Source organism: Colius striatus, chromosome 2, assembly GCF_028858725.1.
Source record: "Colius striatus isolate bColStr4 chromosome 2, bColStr4.1.hap1, whole genome shotgun sequence".
NCBI classification, from domain to species: Eukaryota; Metazoa; Chordata; class Aves; order Coliiformes; family Coliidae; genus Colius; species Colius striatus.
The window spans coordinates 9,019,458-9,039,457 of NC_084760.1; the positions used below are offsets into that span (position 1 = coordinate 9,019,458).

The 20,000-nt window shown below is 37.8% G+C and overlaps 1 protein-coding gene across 4 annotated transcripts in view; it reads left to right on the forward strand.

Annotated features, from left to right (window-relative positions):
• RNGTT (RNA guanylyltransferase and 5'-phosphatase) overlaps nucleotides 1–20,000 on the forward strand; it is a 195,589-nt gene that overhangs the window by 81,773 nt on the left and 93,816 nt on the right. For all 4 annotated transcript variants that reach the window (XM_061989754.1, XM_061989755.1, XM_061989756.1 and 1 more), the window contains exon 12: nucleotides 17,589–17,657. In XM_061989754.1, the coding sequence (XP_061845738.1) occupies nucleotides 17,589–17,657 (69 nt within the window). The remainder of the gene's footprint in view (nucleotides 1–17,588; nucleotides 17,658–20,000) is intronic.

A 20,000-nucleotide genomic window follows, 5' to 3' on the forward strand; every position in this document is an offset into this window, starting at 1 on the left:
CATCACAATGTATTCTCAAAAGAATATTGTCTAGACTAAGAATTATTGTTGATCTTACCTCAAAAATACATTTTTTTAATTTAATTTCTTCTGTGAGCTTGATGAATGTGATACCTGTAACACTTAATTAGAATACTGAAGTAGGGATTACATCTTCATGTTCATGTACAATATCATGCACAGATTTTTCTATGATATATGGTCAGAATAGACTGTTCTGATACATTGCTCTATACTGAAAGAGGACTATTTAAAAATAGTATTACTTTGCCCAAAATATCTTTTTCCTGTGTTCAGTCATCTCTGCAACTATAGCAACAACTACACTCGTAGTGATGAATACATCATTAGTATAGCTGAAAGAGCAAGCTGAGTTTCTTCTGTATCAGTGACAATTGTCTTGACAGGATTTACCAACTCAGTGTGCAGCACAGCAAGGTCTGCAGGGAGACAAGGAATTCCTTCTAGCTTCTAAGTCCACTCATATTCAGATTGACTCTGTACTGGTCAGTATGTGTTTCATCAAAGTTATTGGAGTATGTCTTAGCTTTTTTTAAAGCACAGCTGGGTTTTGCTTAGGGTCAAGTAAAGAATCAAGTGTAACTCTGAATGACCACAGCTGGAACCAAACATCACATCTTATTTCTGTTTTGAGAAACTTCAGTTTTTGAAATATGTTTCCAGGACACAATTTGGACCTTACAGAAGTAAATATTGCAGGCCTCTCTCTTCACAGCCTCCCTCCATCATTCTTTTCTATGACCTAAGTTAAGACATAATGTTCCAAATTGAAAGCCATCATTGGCCATTGCTGGCTTGGGTGGACTGTAGGAAAATTGCTCAAAAAGGTCAGGAGTTTCAGTGCTGTATTTAATACCAGAATAAATGGCTAAAATGTGTAATTATACCAGGAAAAATCTAATGTCTACATGGGTTTAGTAATTTTCAGTGAAAATGTGGAAATAATTACTTGAAAGAGCAGTAAACTTTGTACTGTGGTATATAGTATGTGCAATAATGAAGTTGTTCTTAGGGTTATGGATTTGGGAGTTTAAGAGCAGAATTAGAGTACTGACTGGTTTATTTTCTAATCTGAAAATCCATTTATTTCAAAATCAAATGCACTTTTAAAGTGCAATTATAAAGTATGGCAGCATTGTTCCTGTGCGACCTGATCTAGGTGAACCTGCTTCTGCAGGGGGGTTGGACTAGATGATGTCTAAAGGTCCCTTCCAACCCCTACCATTCTATGATGCTATGATTTACTGTTGTGCCTAATATTTGTTGTTGGTACTGGATATTGGAAATAAAAGCTGTGTCTTTACAATTTTATGTATATTAGAAGGGCTATGGGCAGAGATTCTCTTCCCCCTCTACTCTGCCCTTGTGAGACCACATCTAGAATATTGTGTCCAGTTCTGGGCCCCTCAGCTAAAGGAGGACAGGGAACTGCTGGAGAAAGTTCAGCACAGGGCCACAAAGGTGATGAAGGGAGTGGAGCATCTCCCTTCTGATGAAAGGCTGAGGGAGCTGGGGCTCTTTAGCTTGGAGACTGAGAGGTGACCTCATTTATATTTACAAATACATAGTGGGTGGTTGTCAGGAGGATGGAGCCAGGCTGTTCTCAGTGATGGCCAATGATAGGAAAAGGGACAACGGGTACAAGCTGCAACAGAAGAGGTGCCAAAGAAACACAAGGAAAAACTTCTTCTCTGTTGAGGTGAGGGAGCACTGGAAGGGGCTGCCCAGATGGATTGTGGAGTCTCCTTCTCTGGAGACATTCCAAACCCACCTGACCAAGTTCCTGTGTGACCTACTCTAGGTGGTCCTGCTCTGGCAGGGAGATTGGACTGGATGATCTTTCGAGGTCCCTTCCAACCCTTAAGATTCTGTGACTCTGTGATCTCTAAAAATGTTACCTTATTGAATTTTGATAATTCATGGAGAAAGCAGCATCACTAAATTTGTCTGTGTCTATAATTAAAGAATCTTTAAACACAGTTCAATTTTTTTAGCTGGGAACACATGTATTTTGTGAGCAATTTTGTCTTTTAATGTAACTTCCAAATTCCAAACAATGTCGATTCTTTGCTGTTTGTCATTACACTTGCATGATTCCTCATTTTTGTTACATAGCTTGCTTACTTGTAATTTATTAGTGTGCATTAGAAATCAAGGGATGACATGGTCAAATCTGCCAGCTCTCCCACTCATTGTGTAAGCAGTCTGTGGAAGCAGCTGAGTTTTAGATTTCCTTGATGATAAAGTATTAAAGACCCATGAGGTTAATGCTTTATATACTACATATTGTTAGGTTTGAAGTCTTAGCCCTTTATTTATACAAATATGTTTTGATTTTTCAACAAGAACATTATCTTCATTATCTGAAACAGAAAGTACAGGTATGTAGAAATAATTATACTCTTGGAAATGATGTAAATCTTGGCTTTCATTGCCTAAAGCAACCCACAGTTCTCTTGCAAAGCTTTTTTGTATGGACAGTCCCAGCCCAGATGTCATCACTAAAGCCTATTGTCTGCTGCAAATGCTGTGTAGCAGGAGTAGAAAAAAAGTTCCTTTCTGTGCAGCCCATGGTCCCTGGGAGAATTGTGCCCATCACTCTTAGTGGAACAGTAGGACTAAAGCTTAAACAATGACACAGGTCAAATGAACAACCTTTTTCAAATGTTAGCATGCTGTATGTCAATGACTTGTCAGTTTTTAGACTATTATCTGGTTTTAAAATGACAGCTTGTCCTAGAGGGGTTAGGATGAAGGTGAGTAATCTCTGCTAGAAGATTAAATGGTCTAGGATCTTCTTCTAAGTTTTTAGTCAAATCTGTGAACTGACAGATGACTTATTTTGTCTGGTTTATTGGACATTTGGATTTTTAGGTTTTTTTGCAGTTGCTTTCTTTTTGCAGTTAGGGAAGGTGGAATGTTTATGAGTTTGTACTGATAAACGTTTAACTACTGTTAAGGTGACTTACTCTGGAAAAAATAAGTGGTCGTGGACCCCTGATGATGAACGAGTTTGTGTAAGCACATGACTTGCTGATAATGCTGTGAAGTATTTTGCAGACAACTGTGGAAGCTTTAAGCTAAGATTTGCATGGACTGAAAAAATGAAGGTTCATAGAAGGCAGAAGCTCATCCACGCCTGCCAAGATAACTGTCAACCCAAACTTGACTGTAAATGACCACAAAGCCCTATCTTATGTTGCCAAGTAGCCTGTAGACAAAACTGTGGAGATTTGCAGTCCTGGGACAGAAGACCAAGGAATTCAGTGGCAGCAATGGCAGCAGTAGATGTGTCAAATCATCTCTATTTATTGGAAATTTTGAATTCCTTATCTTGGTGGAGGGGGATAGTATTACCATCTGGAGGGTTTTTAATGCCAAAAAGACTTATTTCCTCTGTTTTTATTTTTGTTTTTATTTTCTGTGCCTTAAGGAGTAGCTTAATCAGCTCAACCTTCAGTGCTGCATTTCCTGACCCAGACTTGGCAGTCACTCTTTGGAGTCTGACCTACACCATAGTCCTCACTCCATCTGTTCTGTTCCAGCTTTTTGGCCTGTTTGTCATCTCGTCTCCTTTTAATAACCTTCTGACCCATCTCCCCTCTACCAATTTCTGTTTGCTTTTATTTCTTAATATATTTCTTCCTCACTTTATCCTATTCCATCTCCCCAAAAATAGAAAGTGTTGCCTTATTCCATCCTTAGATATTTTTGCATTGGTTACCTTCACTCAAATCTTTTTGGAGTGCTTTCCTTCCAAGAAATGCAAATAGTGGTTGACCCGAAGAACTTAGTAAGCAAGTGGTGAATAAGTAGCTGGGTAGATGTTACCTTGTACTGGAATCTGAAATCTTCACTTGGCAGCTGTCTTGTGTCCCAGAATCTAGTGCTTCAGCCTGATTTTTCAAACTGATTTTGCCATGTCAGTTTTAGAGGTAAGGACAGCCAACTAGACCAAGTGAAAGCTTCATTAATTGCAATAGGAAATAGATGACCCAGCTGTGGCTTTTCAGCTGAGTATAGGTTACTACCACTTAAAGTTCACTGCTTGAGCTATTTCATGCAGCCAGCTGCAGCAATAGAAATATGGTAAACATAAATTCTGGCAGTGGGAGGATGAAGGTATCAGAGACTTTGCAGGCCAGGACTGATGATGTATCCAGCTGTGTTCTTTTGATTTCTGTGGGACAGGAAGGCTGTAATTATTTGTTTAGACATGGTTTGCTACAAAAGGTTTTCCTTTGTGCTAGGTTAAAAGAGACTCAGCTACAGCTGACTTTTCTCTGATGGAGTCACTTAAGGAGACTCATTCATGAGTAAGAATCTCTGTTCATTTCCTAGAGTTAACAGAAGAGGATTAGGCTGCTTGCATTTGATTATTAGTGATGTTGAAGGTGAAGTATGATATATCAGTACAGTATAATTTTGGTTAGTAAAAGAAATAGTTTTTTGCTGTCTGTTTAAGAAATTAGCTATATTTCACATTTTTCAGAAAATGATCTACTGAAGTTAAAACAAACAGTTTCGGATGTTTTAATGAAGGATTGTTTTAATAACCTGTGGCCCAGGGTAGATATTGCTAGTGGTACAAATTAAATTAATGTCGAATAATTCAGATGTGGAATATATAATTAAGTTCTGACTTGCCAAATGATAGAATCACAGAATCACAGAATGGTGGGGTTTGGAAGGAAACCCTAGAGATCATCTAGTCCAATCCCCCTGCCAAAGCGTGGGGAAGAAAACAATGTAACTAGTGGAAAAAGAAAGGATATGGATATATATGGATTGATATGGATAAAGTATTATACTTGGTGCACATTTGAAGTTGAAATGTCAGAATGGTGCATATTCAGCTTTTTAACATTTTAACATTAGCATTGAACCTTTTGATGTTTTTGTAAATTACTTCTGTATTTTGTGCAATGGAAATAATGAAGTAGGAAAGATGTCTTCAACAGTGATTTCTACTTTCAGTTTTGTGATGTACTATCAAACCAGAGAACATACAGATCTGTTTGGACCTAATTACCAGGTAGTATGCCAGTATGGGCAGTTGTATTAGTATATTTGATTTTGATATGTTCTGAATTAGAGGGCTCAGCTGTGGTGACTAAGTGGGTCACTCCACTCATTCATTGAGGGGCAACTGTTTAATATTGTCTGTTGTGCCACTTCACAGCCTGTCACTTTCTAAACTGCCTCCTGGCAATACAGCTCCGCAGGGAAGCCATCAGCCTTCTCCTATTGGAATGATGTTGAAGAGGCAAACACTTGATTTGGATAAAATGAATAAAGGCACAAAGAAAGCTGTAAAGATGGTGGTAAAATTTAAAGCACTTGATTAATGCTACATGATTGTAGCACATTCCTGCTAACTCTTTCTTTTCTTGTCATATGGCCAGTTTTGCCAAAAAGTACTGTACAAAATTCTTCTTTAAAATCAAGAAGTAATGTAATCTTAGCATTTTACTGTTAGGGCCTTACACTGGCAAGTTTTAATTTCAACTTTGTAGCAAATAAAGCCCTCAAGTGCTGTTGCATAGCAGAAGAATGGGATGTTTTTAAACATCCAGAATATAATGTTAAAAGCTTAGTTTTTGTGTTCAAATCACTGCAGCGGTGCCCTGGGGACTACGTTAGCCCAATTTGAATCAGACGTTGTAAGACTAAATGTATAAAGACTTTGCATTCTCAAATCTCCATCTTATGTCTAATTTAATTGCTGTATATACAAATATGTCACCATTCATGCATCTTGGTGAAAATGCTTAATAAAACATGATCCTTAATTATCTGGTGTAATTAAAACAGGCCCATCCACATCCTTGACAACCAAAGACTGGATTATGTTGTAGCAGTTTGTACAGGGACTGGATAACAGATAAACCCTGTCAAGGTTGTAGCATTGGAAGATTATTTAAAGAGCAAATGAAAATGTACTTGGCCCCATTACAGTCATTTAAATGGCATATTTTTCCTTTGGCATGAGAAGGACTTTTGAATGTTGTATTTGATCAAACCCAGAGTATTAGAGAGCTTCTAAACTTTAGTGGGTGAACCTTAGTTGAGAGCATCAGATTACAGACTACACTGAGTATCTGCCATCCATTCAGGAATGTCAGACTGTGGATCATCAATAGATCAAACAATTTGTGAGTGGCAGCTATTAAACTTCCTCCAGCTCCAGCAGGACTCTAGTCTCAGGCAAATGTGCTCTGTCAGGTAGGAGAGCATGGGAAAGGTGATGTGGAAAATCCCAGCCCTCAAGGTACATTGCAAGTTGAAATAGAGACTTGGCAAAAGCACAGTGGATTAAATGGCCAAGCTATGAAAGATATTGCTCTCTTTCTTCATCAGGTAAAAAGAAATGTGGAATATCACTGCTATTCGGCAGTGGCATTCCCTCACAGCCTAAAGGAATCCATTCTCCTGTTTTGAAGCTGTCACAAAAGTCAATTAAAGTTTCTTGAAGCAGCTTACTTCTCTCATTTGAAAGAAGCATTTGAAAACATCGTAGTTAATTGATGTGAATTTCTCAATTGTGTTATTGAGAAGAGATTGACAGTGAGAAATGCCTAATGCTTATTTTGAATTCAGGTATGCAGATGTGCTGTCAAATTAAGTATTAACACACATAGTGCTTGTGTTATTCTGAGGTATTGTTTTGAATATATTAGATACCTGACCTTTGGAAGTGTTCACTCGGAGCCAGTGAACTGGTGAAAGCTCAGTGGGACTCTCACTGCGGCATGCTCTACAGTTTTCAGAAATGTCTCTATCCAAATAATTAAGGAACATAGCATATAGCTAGTGTTAATATCATCTTTACAGAGTACAGTTAATGAATTACCTGCAAAACCCAAAAGATTGAAAACATTACAAAACCCCTGTCAAGCTTTATTCCCCATCACCTCTGCTATATATTTTATTGCTGTTCACTACAGCACTTTTTTCCCTCATGCAATGAAATAAAGCTGAGTAATGAAGCCAAGCTGGTGTGGTTCTTCTACCTTCTCAGTATTGGAGGTTACATCCCATCACATGCTCCAGTAACTTCCAGCTAATCATATGTCTGGAAATGACTTTCTTTAAATCTTTTCGATGGGTAGCAGAAAAGATGAAAGAAGCAGGTTTTGGAAGACGACATATATATTTTCTCTTGCTTTAGGTTATCTATGAAAAAAGCAGACTATAAAACACACTCCCTTGTGAAACTGGCAGCAATTCTATCAGGAGCTGGGAAAGCACTGAGTGTCCAGTGTGTGATATAACTTGTTTTTTTCAGAGATGTCTCACTCATGACACAAAACAGGTTGCAGATAGAAGGGAGGAGTCTCTTTGGATTTCTTGATTGAAAGTGTTCCTTTTTCCCCCAGGACATGAGTATAGGCAGGAAAGGATACATACATAGATTGTGGACTTTACTGCAGAATTGCTCTGGGAGGAGTGAGGAGTGCTGTAGTTAATTAGAATGCTAATGCCCATGCACCAGTAGTCCTGTAGGACTAGTGTATCTAGTAGGTCCTTGAACTAATAGGTCCTTGTTGCCATCAGCTATAGGATTATATGGACAAGTGATTAAGGAAGAAACTGCATGGTAGTTATGTTTCCTTGGATTATAGTGTTATTTATGGTCTGTGGCCTACTAGCATCAAGCCTTCAGAGTACTTGTCTTTTACATAAAGACTGCACATCATGCTCTTAGCCAGAAAACAGAACACTTAGAACCGAAGTACAGACCCCAAGTTATTCTAGTGGCAGCCTGAATCTACAGTCTTTCAGCTTCATCCACTTAGAATGCAAGAGAGCCCTCAAATGAGAACATATTTATAATACATCTGAGAGGGCTGTTGTAGCTGTAATAGCTGTGAAGTAAATAAATGTTTCTTTCAATGCTCCTGCTGAGTTTCTAACTAGTTTTAGACCAGAGGAGGATGTTTAAGTGCCGGAGCAAACCCAGGTAGAATTAGGTCACCTTTCTTCCTCTCTGTGCATGCACCTGTCTGTTGCCACTTCATGTTATTTCTGCCCTGCTGCTCCCGCTGTTCTGAGCTCAGAGCTTGTGTAGGTTCAATGGAGGTGCCCAGGTGAGCTGGTATGATAGCAGATGAGTTCTAATCCTCCTGCAAGAGCTGCAAATGGGTTGTACATAAGAGAGTGGCTCCTGGTAAAGCTGGCTACCTGTAAAGTGCTGTGGAATACTAGAAAGGGAGCCTACTGCAGAAAGATTTCTTCTTGCCTTTATAATTAGAGCAAGTTGGAGACTGTCAGTAAACATTTTCTTGTGGAGTATGAATTTCAGGTTCATTGTCTTCTAAAAGTGTTTTGCTACATGAGCCATTAATTAGGACCATATGTACTTGAATACCACAAGTGATGCTTTAAAGGTTAAAGCAGTGTATTCTGTACAGGAATGTTTGCTGAAGATGATGGAGTGTAGAGAGGAAGCTCTGTGTGTTCCTCTAACAAAGGAATATTTGTAGCTGGAGTCTGATGAGTCTATGAAGCTAAATTCAGTATTATTAAACATGCCTTTGGTCAAGCTTTGACGCTTGCTTTTGGGGGCTACAAATTTCCTGTCTTTAGCAGGTCTTTTTGTGCTGGATTCTTGTCTCTCATGTTTAAAATTATTAGGGTAACTCTCTTATGGAATTCTTAGAATGTACTTCAGTGACCAGTTGTATTCACTGTGCTTTTGTTGTGGCTGTTGGCTATTCCTGCACCTAACAGATGGCATTCGCTTAAACTGACAAGCTGTGGGATAGCTGAGCATTACTAATAAAACCTATCACATGTTAAACTTGACCTGACATTAATCAAGTTTTGAATGTTACAAATGATTCATGGATAATAATTAGTCTCTTGATGATATTAGTGAACATCAGTCTCACATGGCTGCCATTATCTGCTTTCATTCTTATAGGGAACAAATCCATTGCAGTAATTAGGTGTTTTTAATGTCTTTTGAGCCAAAACGTTCTGTATGATTAACTTGGCAAAGGTTATTTTTAGTCTTTCGGTATGATTGTTTTCAGAGCTTCTAGTAAATTCACCAACTGAAAAGCTTTCTGTGAAATATGTGATTTTAATTTTATCAACTGAGAAAATTGCCACGTGTCTTTATCCAGCCACTTGGTACCATTTTCATCACAGCATGATTCAGCCACAGATTACACAGTTCAAAATAGTGGTGATTTTTCTTAAACAAATGAACACTGGAGTTTACTTTTACACTTCTTAGTACCGAGTTGGTGGTTAACATCAAGTGCTTTCAAGACATACGTATTCATACCGACAAAATAGCATTGGCAGGTTTTTCTCTGTTGATGTCTCAAATTAACATCTTGAGTGGATGGCTGCAGGAAAGCCAGGATTTAAGCTTTAAGCATAATTTTTTTTAAAGGATTTTCATCCAATTTGAATGATACACTGGTTTTACAGCCTAAGGGCATGAAAACTTCTTTTAAGTAGTAAACAAGCGAGAAATTCATGCTTTGTGTTCCTTAATGCGGTTAGAGCGAGACAGACCGTTTCACCGGTTTACTGCAAATGCAGCAGGTATTCTTCAATAGCTGTTAGTTCTTAATTAGCATCTAAAACTTGTTTAAATAATTACTTCTTAATGACTTCGATTTTTCATCTCTTTTCTACAGTTTTTGGTCTTGCTCTTCCTTTGTGCATATTTTAGATCATTAACACGAGCCCAAAAATATTCTGTAACTTCATGATTATGTTTTTATTAGCTTAGGAATATTTGCTCTAAACTTTCTGACTCTGCTCTCAATTACCATGGTGCATTTCCTTTCTTACCTTTTTGTTGCTGGTTTGCTGGCAAACAAAAATTCAAAATCATTAAGATAAATATAGCCAAATTCAATGAATAATTGAGAATGCCTTAACTTTACCCTGCTGTAAAGATATACTTCGACCGATATTGGCTTTACCTCGTTTATTTGACATAAAGTAGCATATAATATTTTGATTTGGAAATGAGAATAATGCAAAGGATTTAGACCAAGTCATGTTAAATTATTAGAAATCTACTCTTCAACTTTCTAATAGGTGATTTGGAGGAAAACATGGAATCTTATAATGAGGGATGGATTACTTTTGTTTTTGTGAGGATAGAAAATGTTACTGTTGAAATGCTAGTTACAGCTTTTGGAATCACAGAGTGCAAGCAGAAATATTTACTTGTGTGACCATGTGTTAAGTCACTCTCTCTCCTGAGACCATAGGCTGTGATTTTGAGACATGCACAGTTACTTGGAAGGAGCTCCCTTGAGTCAAGCAGCCAGTTGTAATGAGCAATTGGCTGGTGAAAAACATTGGCAGGTGTTCATGTATCCAGTGGTCTTCTTGAAAAGATTTCCTCAGAGGAGAACAGGCAGTGCGTTTTTCTTGCTGAGTCCCTTCTGGAATATTCTGTCTAGTCTGCCTGGGATGGTTTCAGTTGATGAAAAAAATTCTAACCATGAGTTTAGAGGACACGTAGCTCTTCAAATATTTCAGTAACATCTGCTTCCTTGTGAAATGTTTGAAAAGTGAAGCTTGTTTCTTTGCCCAAAAAACCCTCAGAGAGATGTCTTGGTCAGTGTCTAAACAGAGAAACAAGGAAGAACAAATCTGTGAGAAATAGACATTGTTTTTTTTAATTACTCATGCAATACTTCATTGGAGAAACTAAACAAAGGTTGTGGTTCTCCATCACAGCATGTTGTACCTTGAGAATATACAGTTTTCCAATAAGATTACTTGGCACTTGAGCATATCACTTGAGGAGGAACTTAACTACATGAGAGGGTATTATCCTCACAGCTGTCTGAAAATTAGTCTGAACTGGTGATACTGCTACGTCTGTCCAGGCTATGTCTGATTTTGGACAGGGATGGAAGGAAGCAGTGGAACTGCCAGAGTGGATTCAGTTTGAGGTTTTGTCTTTTTTTTTTTTCTTTTTTTTTTCCCCAATTTTTTATATGGTGGGTGCTCCCTTTAATTCCCAAAACTGTGTATTCATGAGTCACTAAACACTGGTTTGAAATATTTACTGTATATTTGTAGTCATTTCAGTCAATGAACTAAAATTGAAACTTCTCTCAACATTTTATTTGAGGCCTTGTTTCTCTGAAAATGTGAATTAGCCAGTTTCTGTTTGTGGAAAGTTTGAGATTTTGAGTTTTATTTTAAAATAATACATGAAACTTCCCTGATATATAGGTACTCACATGCTAAGTGATGCCTTTTTGCTTTGAAACTGAAAGGAGAGGTTTAATTCTTGATATCTTCTCTGCTTTTAGAAACAATCCAAACATGTTTATAAACATTAATAAGGTAACCTTTCAGTCTTCACCAGGCTAAATAGCCCCAGATCCTGCAGCCTTTCCTTGTAAGAGAGGTTTTCCAGTCCCCTGATCATCTTTGTAGTCCTCTACTGCACTCTCCCCAGAAGTTCTGATTCTTGAATTAGAGAGCCCAGAACTGGACACAGGACTCCAGATGGGATCTCATCAAAGCAGAGGAGACAGGGAGAAGAACCTCCCTTGACCAGCTGGCCACACTCCTCTTGATGCATCCCAGGCTGCCATTGGCCTCCTTGGCCACGAGGGCACATTGCTGGCTCATGGATAGTTTATTATCAACCAGCGCTTCCAGGTCTCTCTCTGCAGAGCTGCTCTCCAGCAGGTCAATCCCCAGCCTGTCCTGGTGCATGGGGTTGTTCCTTCCTAGATGCAGGACTCTGCACTTGTCCTTGTTGAACCTCAGGAGGTTCCTCTCTGCCCAACTCTTCAGCCGGTCGAGATCCCTCTGAATGGCAGCACAGCCTCTGGGGAATCAGCCAGTCCTCCCAGTTTGGTGCCATCAGGGAACTTGCTGAGGGTACACTCTGTCCCCTCATCCAGGTCGTTGATGAAGATGTTGAACAAGACTGGCCCCAGAACTGATCCCTGTGGAACTCCACTGGCCACAGGCCTCCAACTCAATTCTGTGCCATTGATCAGCACCCTCTGGGCTCTGTCATTCAGCCAGCTCTCAATCCGCCTCACTGTCCACTCATCCAAGCCACAGTGCTGGAGCTTTCTGATGAGGATGTTGTGGGAGACAGTGTCAAAAGCCTTGCTGAAGTCAAGGTAGATGACATCCACTGCTCTCCCCTCATCTAACCAGCTGATTATGCACTCATAGAAGGCATCAGGTGGATCTAACAGGATTTCCCCTTGGTGAAGCCATGTTAACTCCCCCTGACAACCATCTTATCCTTCATATGTTCAGTGGTAACATTCAGGATGAGCTGTTCCATCACTTTTCAAGGGATGGAGGTGAGGCTGACCCGCCTGTACTTTCCTGGGTCGTCCTTCTTGCCCTTTTTGAAGACTAGAGTGACATTGGCTTTCCTCCAGTCCTCAGTTTTACTGAATCATTGTTAAAACAATATATATTTTTACCTCCCTTTTTTTGGATGTAAAACGTTTTCTGATATGTCTTAAATACATCAGCAACCGTTATTGAAGTAAATAATTTTTATATCAAAGTCAGATAATCAAGATCTTATCAAAGAGTATATGCTGAGATGAGATAGGGCTATTGAGGAGGTTTTTGTAGAAAAGTAGAGAAAATTACAGGGGAGATGAAACAAATTCATGTAAAAATAGGAGTGATATCCTGTTTAAAAAGCAGAATAGTCCATCTCTTAGAGAAGTGCAAGGAAAGAGCCAGAATAATTGTTTCCTTTTAAAAAAGATGGTTATTGGTGCCGTTAAGTTCTGAATCTTTTTCTGAAGACTACATAGTAAGTTTAAAGAATCTGCAGTGTCTGTATAGAGATTTCTGAGCTCATGTCTGAAAAACCTGACAATTGTCAGGATGTGAGAATTACTTTGTAGTCTGATGATGAGGGCTGTCATCATCAGGGGAAGGGATTGTCCTGTACGTTGGACTGAAACCTAAGCCAGTCAAGATGCTGGCTTTGTGAAGTTAGTAATGACAATGTGCTCATGACTGAAAGCTTTTATATTCTAGTCAACTGATTGTAGTTTGTTTATGACTGATGGTTTTGAATAAGTATGTTCCCTTTCACAGCTTCCGCTGTGAACACCTAGATGATCAGTAATTTGAAGGTGCCTCTGCAAAAATTGCTTAGGGACTGGTGCAGGCAGTGTTGCTGTAGCTTGTCTTGAAACTGAATGAAGCATATGGCAGTTCTGAAACTGAAAAAGCAAGGAAAATGGACATATATTTGTCTTGTATTGTAAAATTCAAAGGGAATTTTTTCTGTATCTCCAAGTATTTCAGTAGGCTAACAAGCAAATATCAGTTTTGTATCAGAAGCACGGACAAAATGCTTAGGAGTATTTGCATATTGTGATATAGCAGATCCATAATAGTTGTGTGCAAGGACTTCAGCTGAATTATTTTGTAGAAAGTCAAAATGACTTTGCAGCGTCGTTGTTATGTTTTGGAATCTACATTGCTCTCACAACATGTTGTGTTTCCAGGAGATTTGTTTTTTGTAAGTGGGAGGAGAAGGCAAGTAGTACCTAGTGGACTTATTTTATGAATAAAGTAACATCAGAAAACTTGTCAGTCATGTGGCTTGCCTCAGAAACACAGGAACATTAATAGAAACCTACTAGTGTTGTGTTGAATCTGTATGCACTGAAATGTTCTGCTCTTCCTGCTGGAGGAGCCAAGTGATTTCTTTACTGATAAGTACAGAGCGATCTCCAAAGTGTGCTTATTTGTTTATTTTTTTCTTTCCAATTTTCCACTCAAGAGCTGCTGAATGGTTCAGTGTTTTAGCAAAATCAGCTTCAGCGAGTTGTTAGTGCTGCTTTGGTGACACACTGCTGCTTCTCATCTTGGTGGTTAAAGAGCAAGGAAGAATCCTGCTACTCATCGTACACCTCCATTCATTCCATCCAATTATACTGTTCTTTTCATTATAGGAGTAGTATTAGATGTAGCAATAATTTTTAATATGACTTAGTTTTGAGATAAGAAAGGAAGTTTTAAATAGTAAACTGTAGAATGAATATAGAGTTTATTGTAGCATTCACAGGGAAGCAGGAACAAAGGGCTTCAGAGGTAGAAATAGATGCCACGAAGGCTACAAGGAATAGCATGCCAGAAGAATTGGCTGGCATGCATCATTTACCCATCTTTTATCAAATGTCATTGAGATGCATTGCGTTTTATCTGATCCCTGGCAGTCATCCCAGCCAAGCAGGTGTGCCATTTATCATGGAGCCGATTAAAAGAGGCCGTACTGTTCAACTTAATTAGAAGTTTTAACATGTGTGGAAAGTTGAGCATCGTTTTTTAAAAGATGAACCACGATATCTGAATTTTAAATCCATAAACCTAAAAGCCCTATAGCAACTATTTGGTTTAGCATCAAAAATGCCTGCTTAAATGGCAGACATTCCTTCTCTCTTCACTCTTCTGTCATTCCAAACTTTCAGCAATATCCAATGGGTATATATTTTCAGCTATTCACAGGCAACCTCTAAATAGTTGAATTCTCAAGAAAATGTGTATGGAAAAAGGCTCAGAGAAAATTTCCATTCCCTCCTTCCCACTTTCTTCTCCCCCTCCTCCAAATTGCTAATCCTTTCTAGTTAAATTCCTTTCTAGAGTGTTATCGTTCAAATACTTGTAATTGACCTGATGAGAATGAAAGCAATATAACTGTGGGTGCAAAGAGGTTTATTTGTCTGGTAAGGCTTGCTCTGGTTTTAAAATCCTTTTGTCTTTCATGTCTAATTGGCACTCGAGATGTCTTAGTGAGAACACTGTGAACCTCCAAAATGAGGATAAGTTCAAGTCTAAACCCGAGTGTCAGGTTGATAAGAGACATTATTTCGTAATTCTGATTAAGTGGTGAATGAAAAGAAGTACCAGAATGTATTTTTGAAATGGTAATATTTTGAATTTACATTTTACTTTTCAGTTATGAAGTTGCAGTAGTGCTTAAATGTAGTTTTCTAAAAGTACATGTAGACCACAGCAGAGAGAGCTACAGGTAAAACAGAGCTTGATAATAATTTTATGCTTTACCTGGCTGAGTCACACACTCCTAAGTTAACAGATTGTTTCTATATTTTAAACTTTTATTTTGTGAAAGAATAAACTGTTCATGTAAACTCCAACACCACAGTAACCATGTCCTCAAATTAGAGTTCCTTTAAGAACTTCAAATAAGCAGACAACAGATACGATTGGTTTCTGTTTGCCACTTTGGTTAATGCCTTTTAATAAGCTAACTGGAAATGCATAAAAAGTATAGTCTCAGCTAATTGTCAGCTTCTATTGTTTTTATTCAGAGAGAGGTTTTTTGGTACTTGAATTTAATGAAATCTTTCCTGTGTGTTTTTGTAAGTATGAAGCATATTCTTATTACAGATTTCTCACTGGCCAGTCAGTTTTGGAACTGCAGGGTAACCTTGCAAGTGATCTACAGAACACTTAGCTTGTGTAGAAACTAAAAGAAAAATCCAACCCCAGATTTTTCTACATTTGTTTTAATATCTCTCCAATGTACTCGTTGCTCTGATGAAGCAAAGAGTAACAGTGAATTTATGAAAGAATTTGGGGTGAGGTCTTTTTTTGGTTATTTTGTGTAGACATCTGGTAGAGGATGCATTACACTGTGAGCCTCAGCTGTGAATTTCAACATGACAACAGATAAATGCAAGCTACAACTTCAGATTCCATCTATGGGCTTTCTCTACTGAAAGACTGTGTTTTACTGGATGATCCCTTACAATCAGATACTCTTAAAATATTTTATGACTTGAGAGTCTTCTCATAGACCGTATTTTGTCAATTCAATTGCATTTAGAAGATGAATAGTGGAAGCCATGTTTGTTGATATAGCTATAAACACAAATATGCTAAGGACTATGTGGATAAGGGAAAAAGTTTTTTAATAGCAAAATGATCAGTTATTTCTGCAGTTAATGGTTTAAGTGAAATTTCATATTATATTACTGTTTGAAATACGTGACCATCAGGCTTTTTATAGATGAAACATGTAAGTGCATTCATTTGAGTTGTACAGTCCATGGTAAGATAAAAATGTTAATTCTGAACTCTTTTTTTCATGCTTTTGCCCTTTACTGACTTAATTTGGATAATTTAGTCAGTGAGTCATTAAGTTAACTATAGAAAGGAAATGGTACAAAAGTAACAGCCTAGGCCAAAAATGTTGCTTTTAAAACTGACCTTGATGTGCTGAGTTTTGTGTTTGATGTTTTATGGTCAAGTGGTTACTTGTATGTCAAAGACTTTTTCAGATTTTACTAAAAGCACCTGCATCTTCAGGACAGATTTCTTTATCATAGAATCATAGGATGATAGGGTTGGAAGGGACCATTAGAGATTATCTAGTCCAACTCCCCTGCAGAAGCAGGGTCACCTAGATCAGGTTGCACAGGAACGTGTCCAGACGGGTCTTGAAGACCACCAAGGAAGGAGCCTCCACACCCTCCCTGGGCAGCCTGTGCCAGGGCTCCCTCACCTCAACAGGGAAATAACTTTTCCTTATGTTTCAACGGAACTTTTTGTGTTCCAGCTTCATCTCATTACCCCTTGTCCTGTTGCTAGATACCATCGAAAAAAAGGGATGTCCCAACCTCCTGACACCCACCATTTAGATATTTGTAAATATTAATAAGATCTTAAATTAATAAAGACGTATTTTAGTACTTCTCCCAATTTTTGGTATTACTTGTCAGTTGTAGTTCTCATTGGTTGGTTTCTCTTAGGCAAGTCACAACTGAAGATGGAAATGTATCATCAATTCTCATAACTGCCAAGTAACTGGTTCCATTAGTATGTTTAGTTAGATGATTTTTCACTGCTAAATGCACCTTGATGGATGTATCCACCTCCATATGGAATTCACAGTCTTGGAAAATGTAAACCAGAATATTCAGGATCCAGATTAATTCAGACAGTTGTTTTATAGTAGTGTAGCTGCCTTACTGGGTTATGCCCTAGTTAGGGAGTCTACCAAATGTGAATTTTAAAAGGTGCCCTGAAATAATTTTCAGTTCAGCATGTTAACGAGACACATTTGTTTTTTAATTTGGCCACAGATGACTGCAGTTCCCTTTATCAGAACTGATTTTTCTTCATATTTTACTGTATAGAACCATCTTGGTTTCTCAGTATTTCTTTTTGGACAAAGGTTTACCTCCTCGAAACTTGTTTCAGCCTGGAGTGCTCTTTGCAAAAACTGCTAATTTTCTGTAGCTTTCCTGTGTTCATATTTCCCAAGCTCTAACATTGATAGAATCATAGAATGGTAAAAGTTGGAAGAGACCTTTAGAGATCATCTCGTCCAACTACCCTGCAGAAGCAGATTCACCTAGATCAGGTCACATAGGAACGTGTCCAGGTGGGTCTTGAAGACCTCCAAGGAAGGAGCCTCCACAACCCCTCCCGCAATAAGCAATTTACTAGCAAACGATTGCAGTAGTAGTATGTAATATGCTTTGATGCACAATCTTCTAAGTGAAATATTTCTTTATGGAAAAAATATTTCTTTTTCTTTTTTTCTACAGCTTCTGGAAGGAAACTTTGCCAGAGAAGTTAGCCATGAAGTGGATGGACTTATATTTCAACCTACTGGAGTAAGTAGTGTAAAAACTATATATTTTTTTTTCTTCATTCTTAAATGAAATTTTCATTCTCCCTCCCCATTCATCCTCCCATCTACTACCTAATGTTTGTTTTGCTCAGGATTACTTTACAGTGTTGGTTCTGATTTTTCCGGTTCTTCAGACTACTTAAACTCAACTGATTGTGATCTACTTTATAGTACATGTGACTTCAGATTAATCCATGGTTTACAGGAATCAAGTCATGTGTGTACTATGATGTGATGCAAAATAAGGAAAGACTTTTTTTCTGACTGTGTGAGTTCTGTCAATCTTTCAGCCATTGATTTGAGCTCTTTCTTTAGGATGTTCAGACATTAAATTTTAGTAAAATTGTGACTTGTGTTGTTGTTAAAGCATGATATATTCTTCAGCCATGTCCAGTAGTATAAAGGTGTATGGTTGGGCTGGGGAGGAGCCACCAGGAGACCTGCAGACAAGCAGAAAATATAATGCAAGTTGTTCTCAAGCAGAAAGGGTGACTAAATTTAGAGGAAGTCAATAGCATTGCCTCATCCATCCTACTACTGGTCTTATTGACTCTGGTACAATGGATACACAACAAAGTATATTGTACATTGGCATAGATAGTGACTGTAACATCATCATCCACGTTGACCTTTTTCTTAGCTTGTAAAACAAGGAATTGTTTTGGATTATTTCAAATCTGACACATTTCTACCTTTACAGTTACTCTCAGAAAACATTTGAGTTTAGTTTTCCAGGTAAAGGAGTGTTTCCTGGTCTACTGTCCTATATTGTTGATCTTAGCAAGGGTGATGACAGCCCCATCTGGAAATAAAGATTAACTTTTCTTCTTTATTGTAAGTTCTGCCTCAGCTGACCACAAACTAACTGACCAGTTAAACCACATACCTTTTTCTAGTTTCTTTTGTTTTCCCTTTAAAAAGATAAATACCCATTTCCCATTCAAAACAAAACTACTAGGGTGAAGAACGTTTATACTTCCATAGGAAGTTCCGATGATGTCTTAGAACATTGTTAAAATCTAAAGCAATTGTAAAGACTTCTCAGAACTAATTTCCTGAATACTAGAGGTTAAGCTATGCAGAGTTAAGACAGCTAAATTTCAAATTACCTTTTCTAGTTGAAATCCCTGAAGAATGTGTCTCTTTGCTGCTGTTACAAGAAATGAATATCTGATATGTTTTGTGTTTCTAGAACTGATGTTTTCTGATTTAGCACACTGAGAAATTTATAACCAAACTAAACCCAAATTTTCTTGCATAAATGCTTATAAAGATTTTTCATCTTTAAAATATCAGATCTATTTATCTAGTCTAATGTTCGAATTTCAGTGTAGTTTCAGGATTTATGGAATGTAAGTTTGTTGCATCTGTTACTGAACTGATTTTCCTGAATTAAGCAATGTGCAGTTTTATCAGTGACTTTTGTAGTTGAGAAAATAGAATGTATTTCGAGCAGAAGTAGTAACAGTAGGCCTACTAACTGAGCAATAACTATTAAAAACTATTAAAGCAGATTAACTGAAAAGAGTGAAGCTGATACAGATAGCTGATAATGCTTTTTAATTTTGTGTACAGAGGGCATAAATTAATAGGCAACCATATAAGGCCAACAGAGTGTAACAATACATAAACCATCCCTTGAGAATCCTATCTGAAATAATGTTTCTTTTTGTATTATAGTTGCAGTTATATGTGTGGGGTATTGCATCTTCTCACAGAGAAAGATACCAGATCGTTGATTGGGTAGAGGCTTGAATTTTACTTGCTTAAAGACCTTTATAAAACCAGTTTGTCTGAAGTGAAGAGACCATGGCATATCCAGAAGAAGGCAATTCTTAACAACCATTTTTATTGACATACTTGATCTTGCAGAAAGAAATGGACAGAAATGATGCTGAATTTTAGAAGATCAGGGAAATTTAACAACATCTTTTGGGAGCTTCTGAAGTCTCTTGTGTGCGTTTTGTGAAGAAGGAAAGCAAAAGTAGACAGGAATTGGAACAAAATCAGAAAGAAGGGTAAAATAGTAGCAGAGGAGACAGGAAAACTTCAGAATGGAAAATTTCAGGGAAAATAGCCACACTTTCCATACTTTTAATAATTAAAGCAGAATGCAGAGGATAACTATTTAATATAAAGAATGTTGAGCAGCATTGTTCAGTCTTTTTGAAAGTCTTTTCTGTGTTGGTTTTTTTGTTTCACCATTTACTCAAAGATGTTCCTCTTGATCTCTGGTCTAGACTTGAGTATATGGATATATTCCCCACTAGCTATGGGCAACACTGGTACTGATGGTTAACATAGATGGAGAAAAGAGTATTTTGTT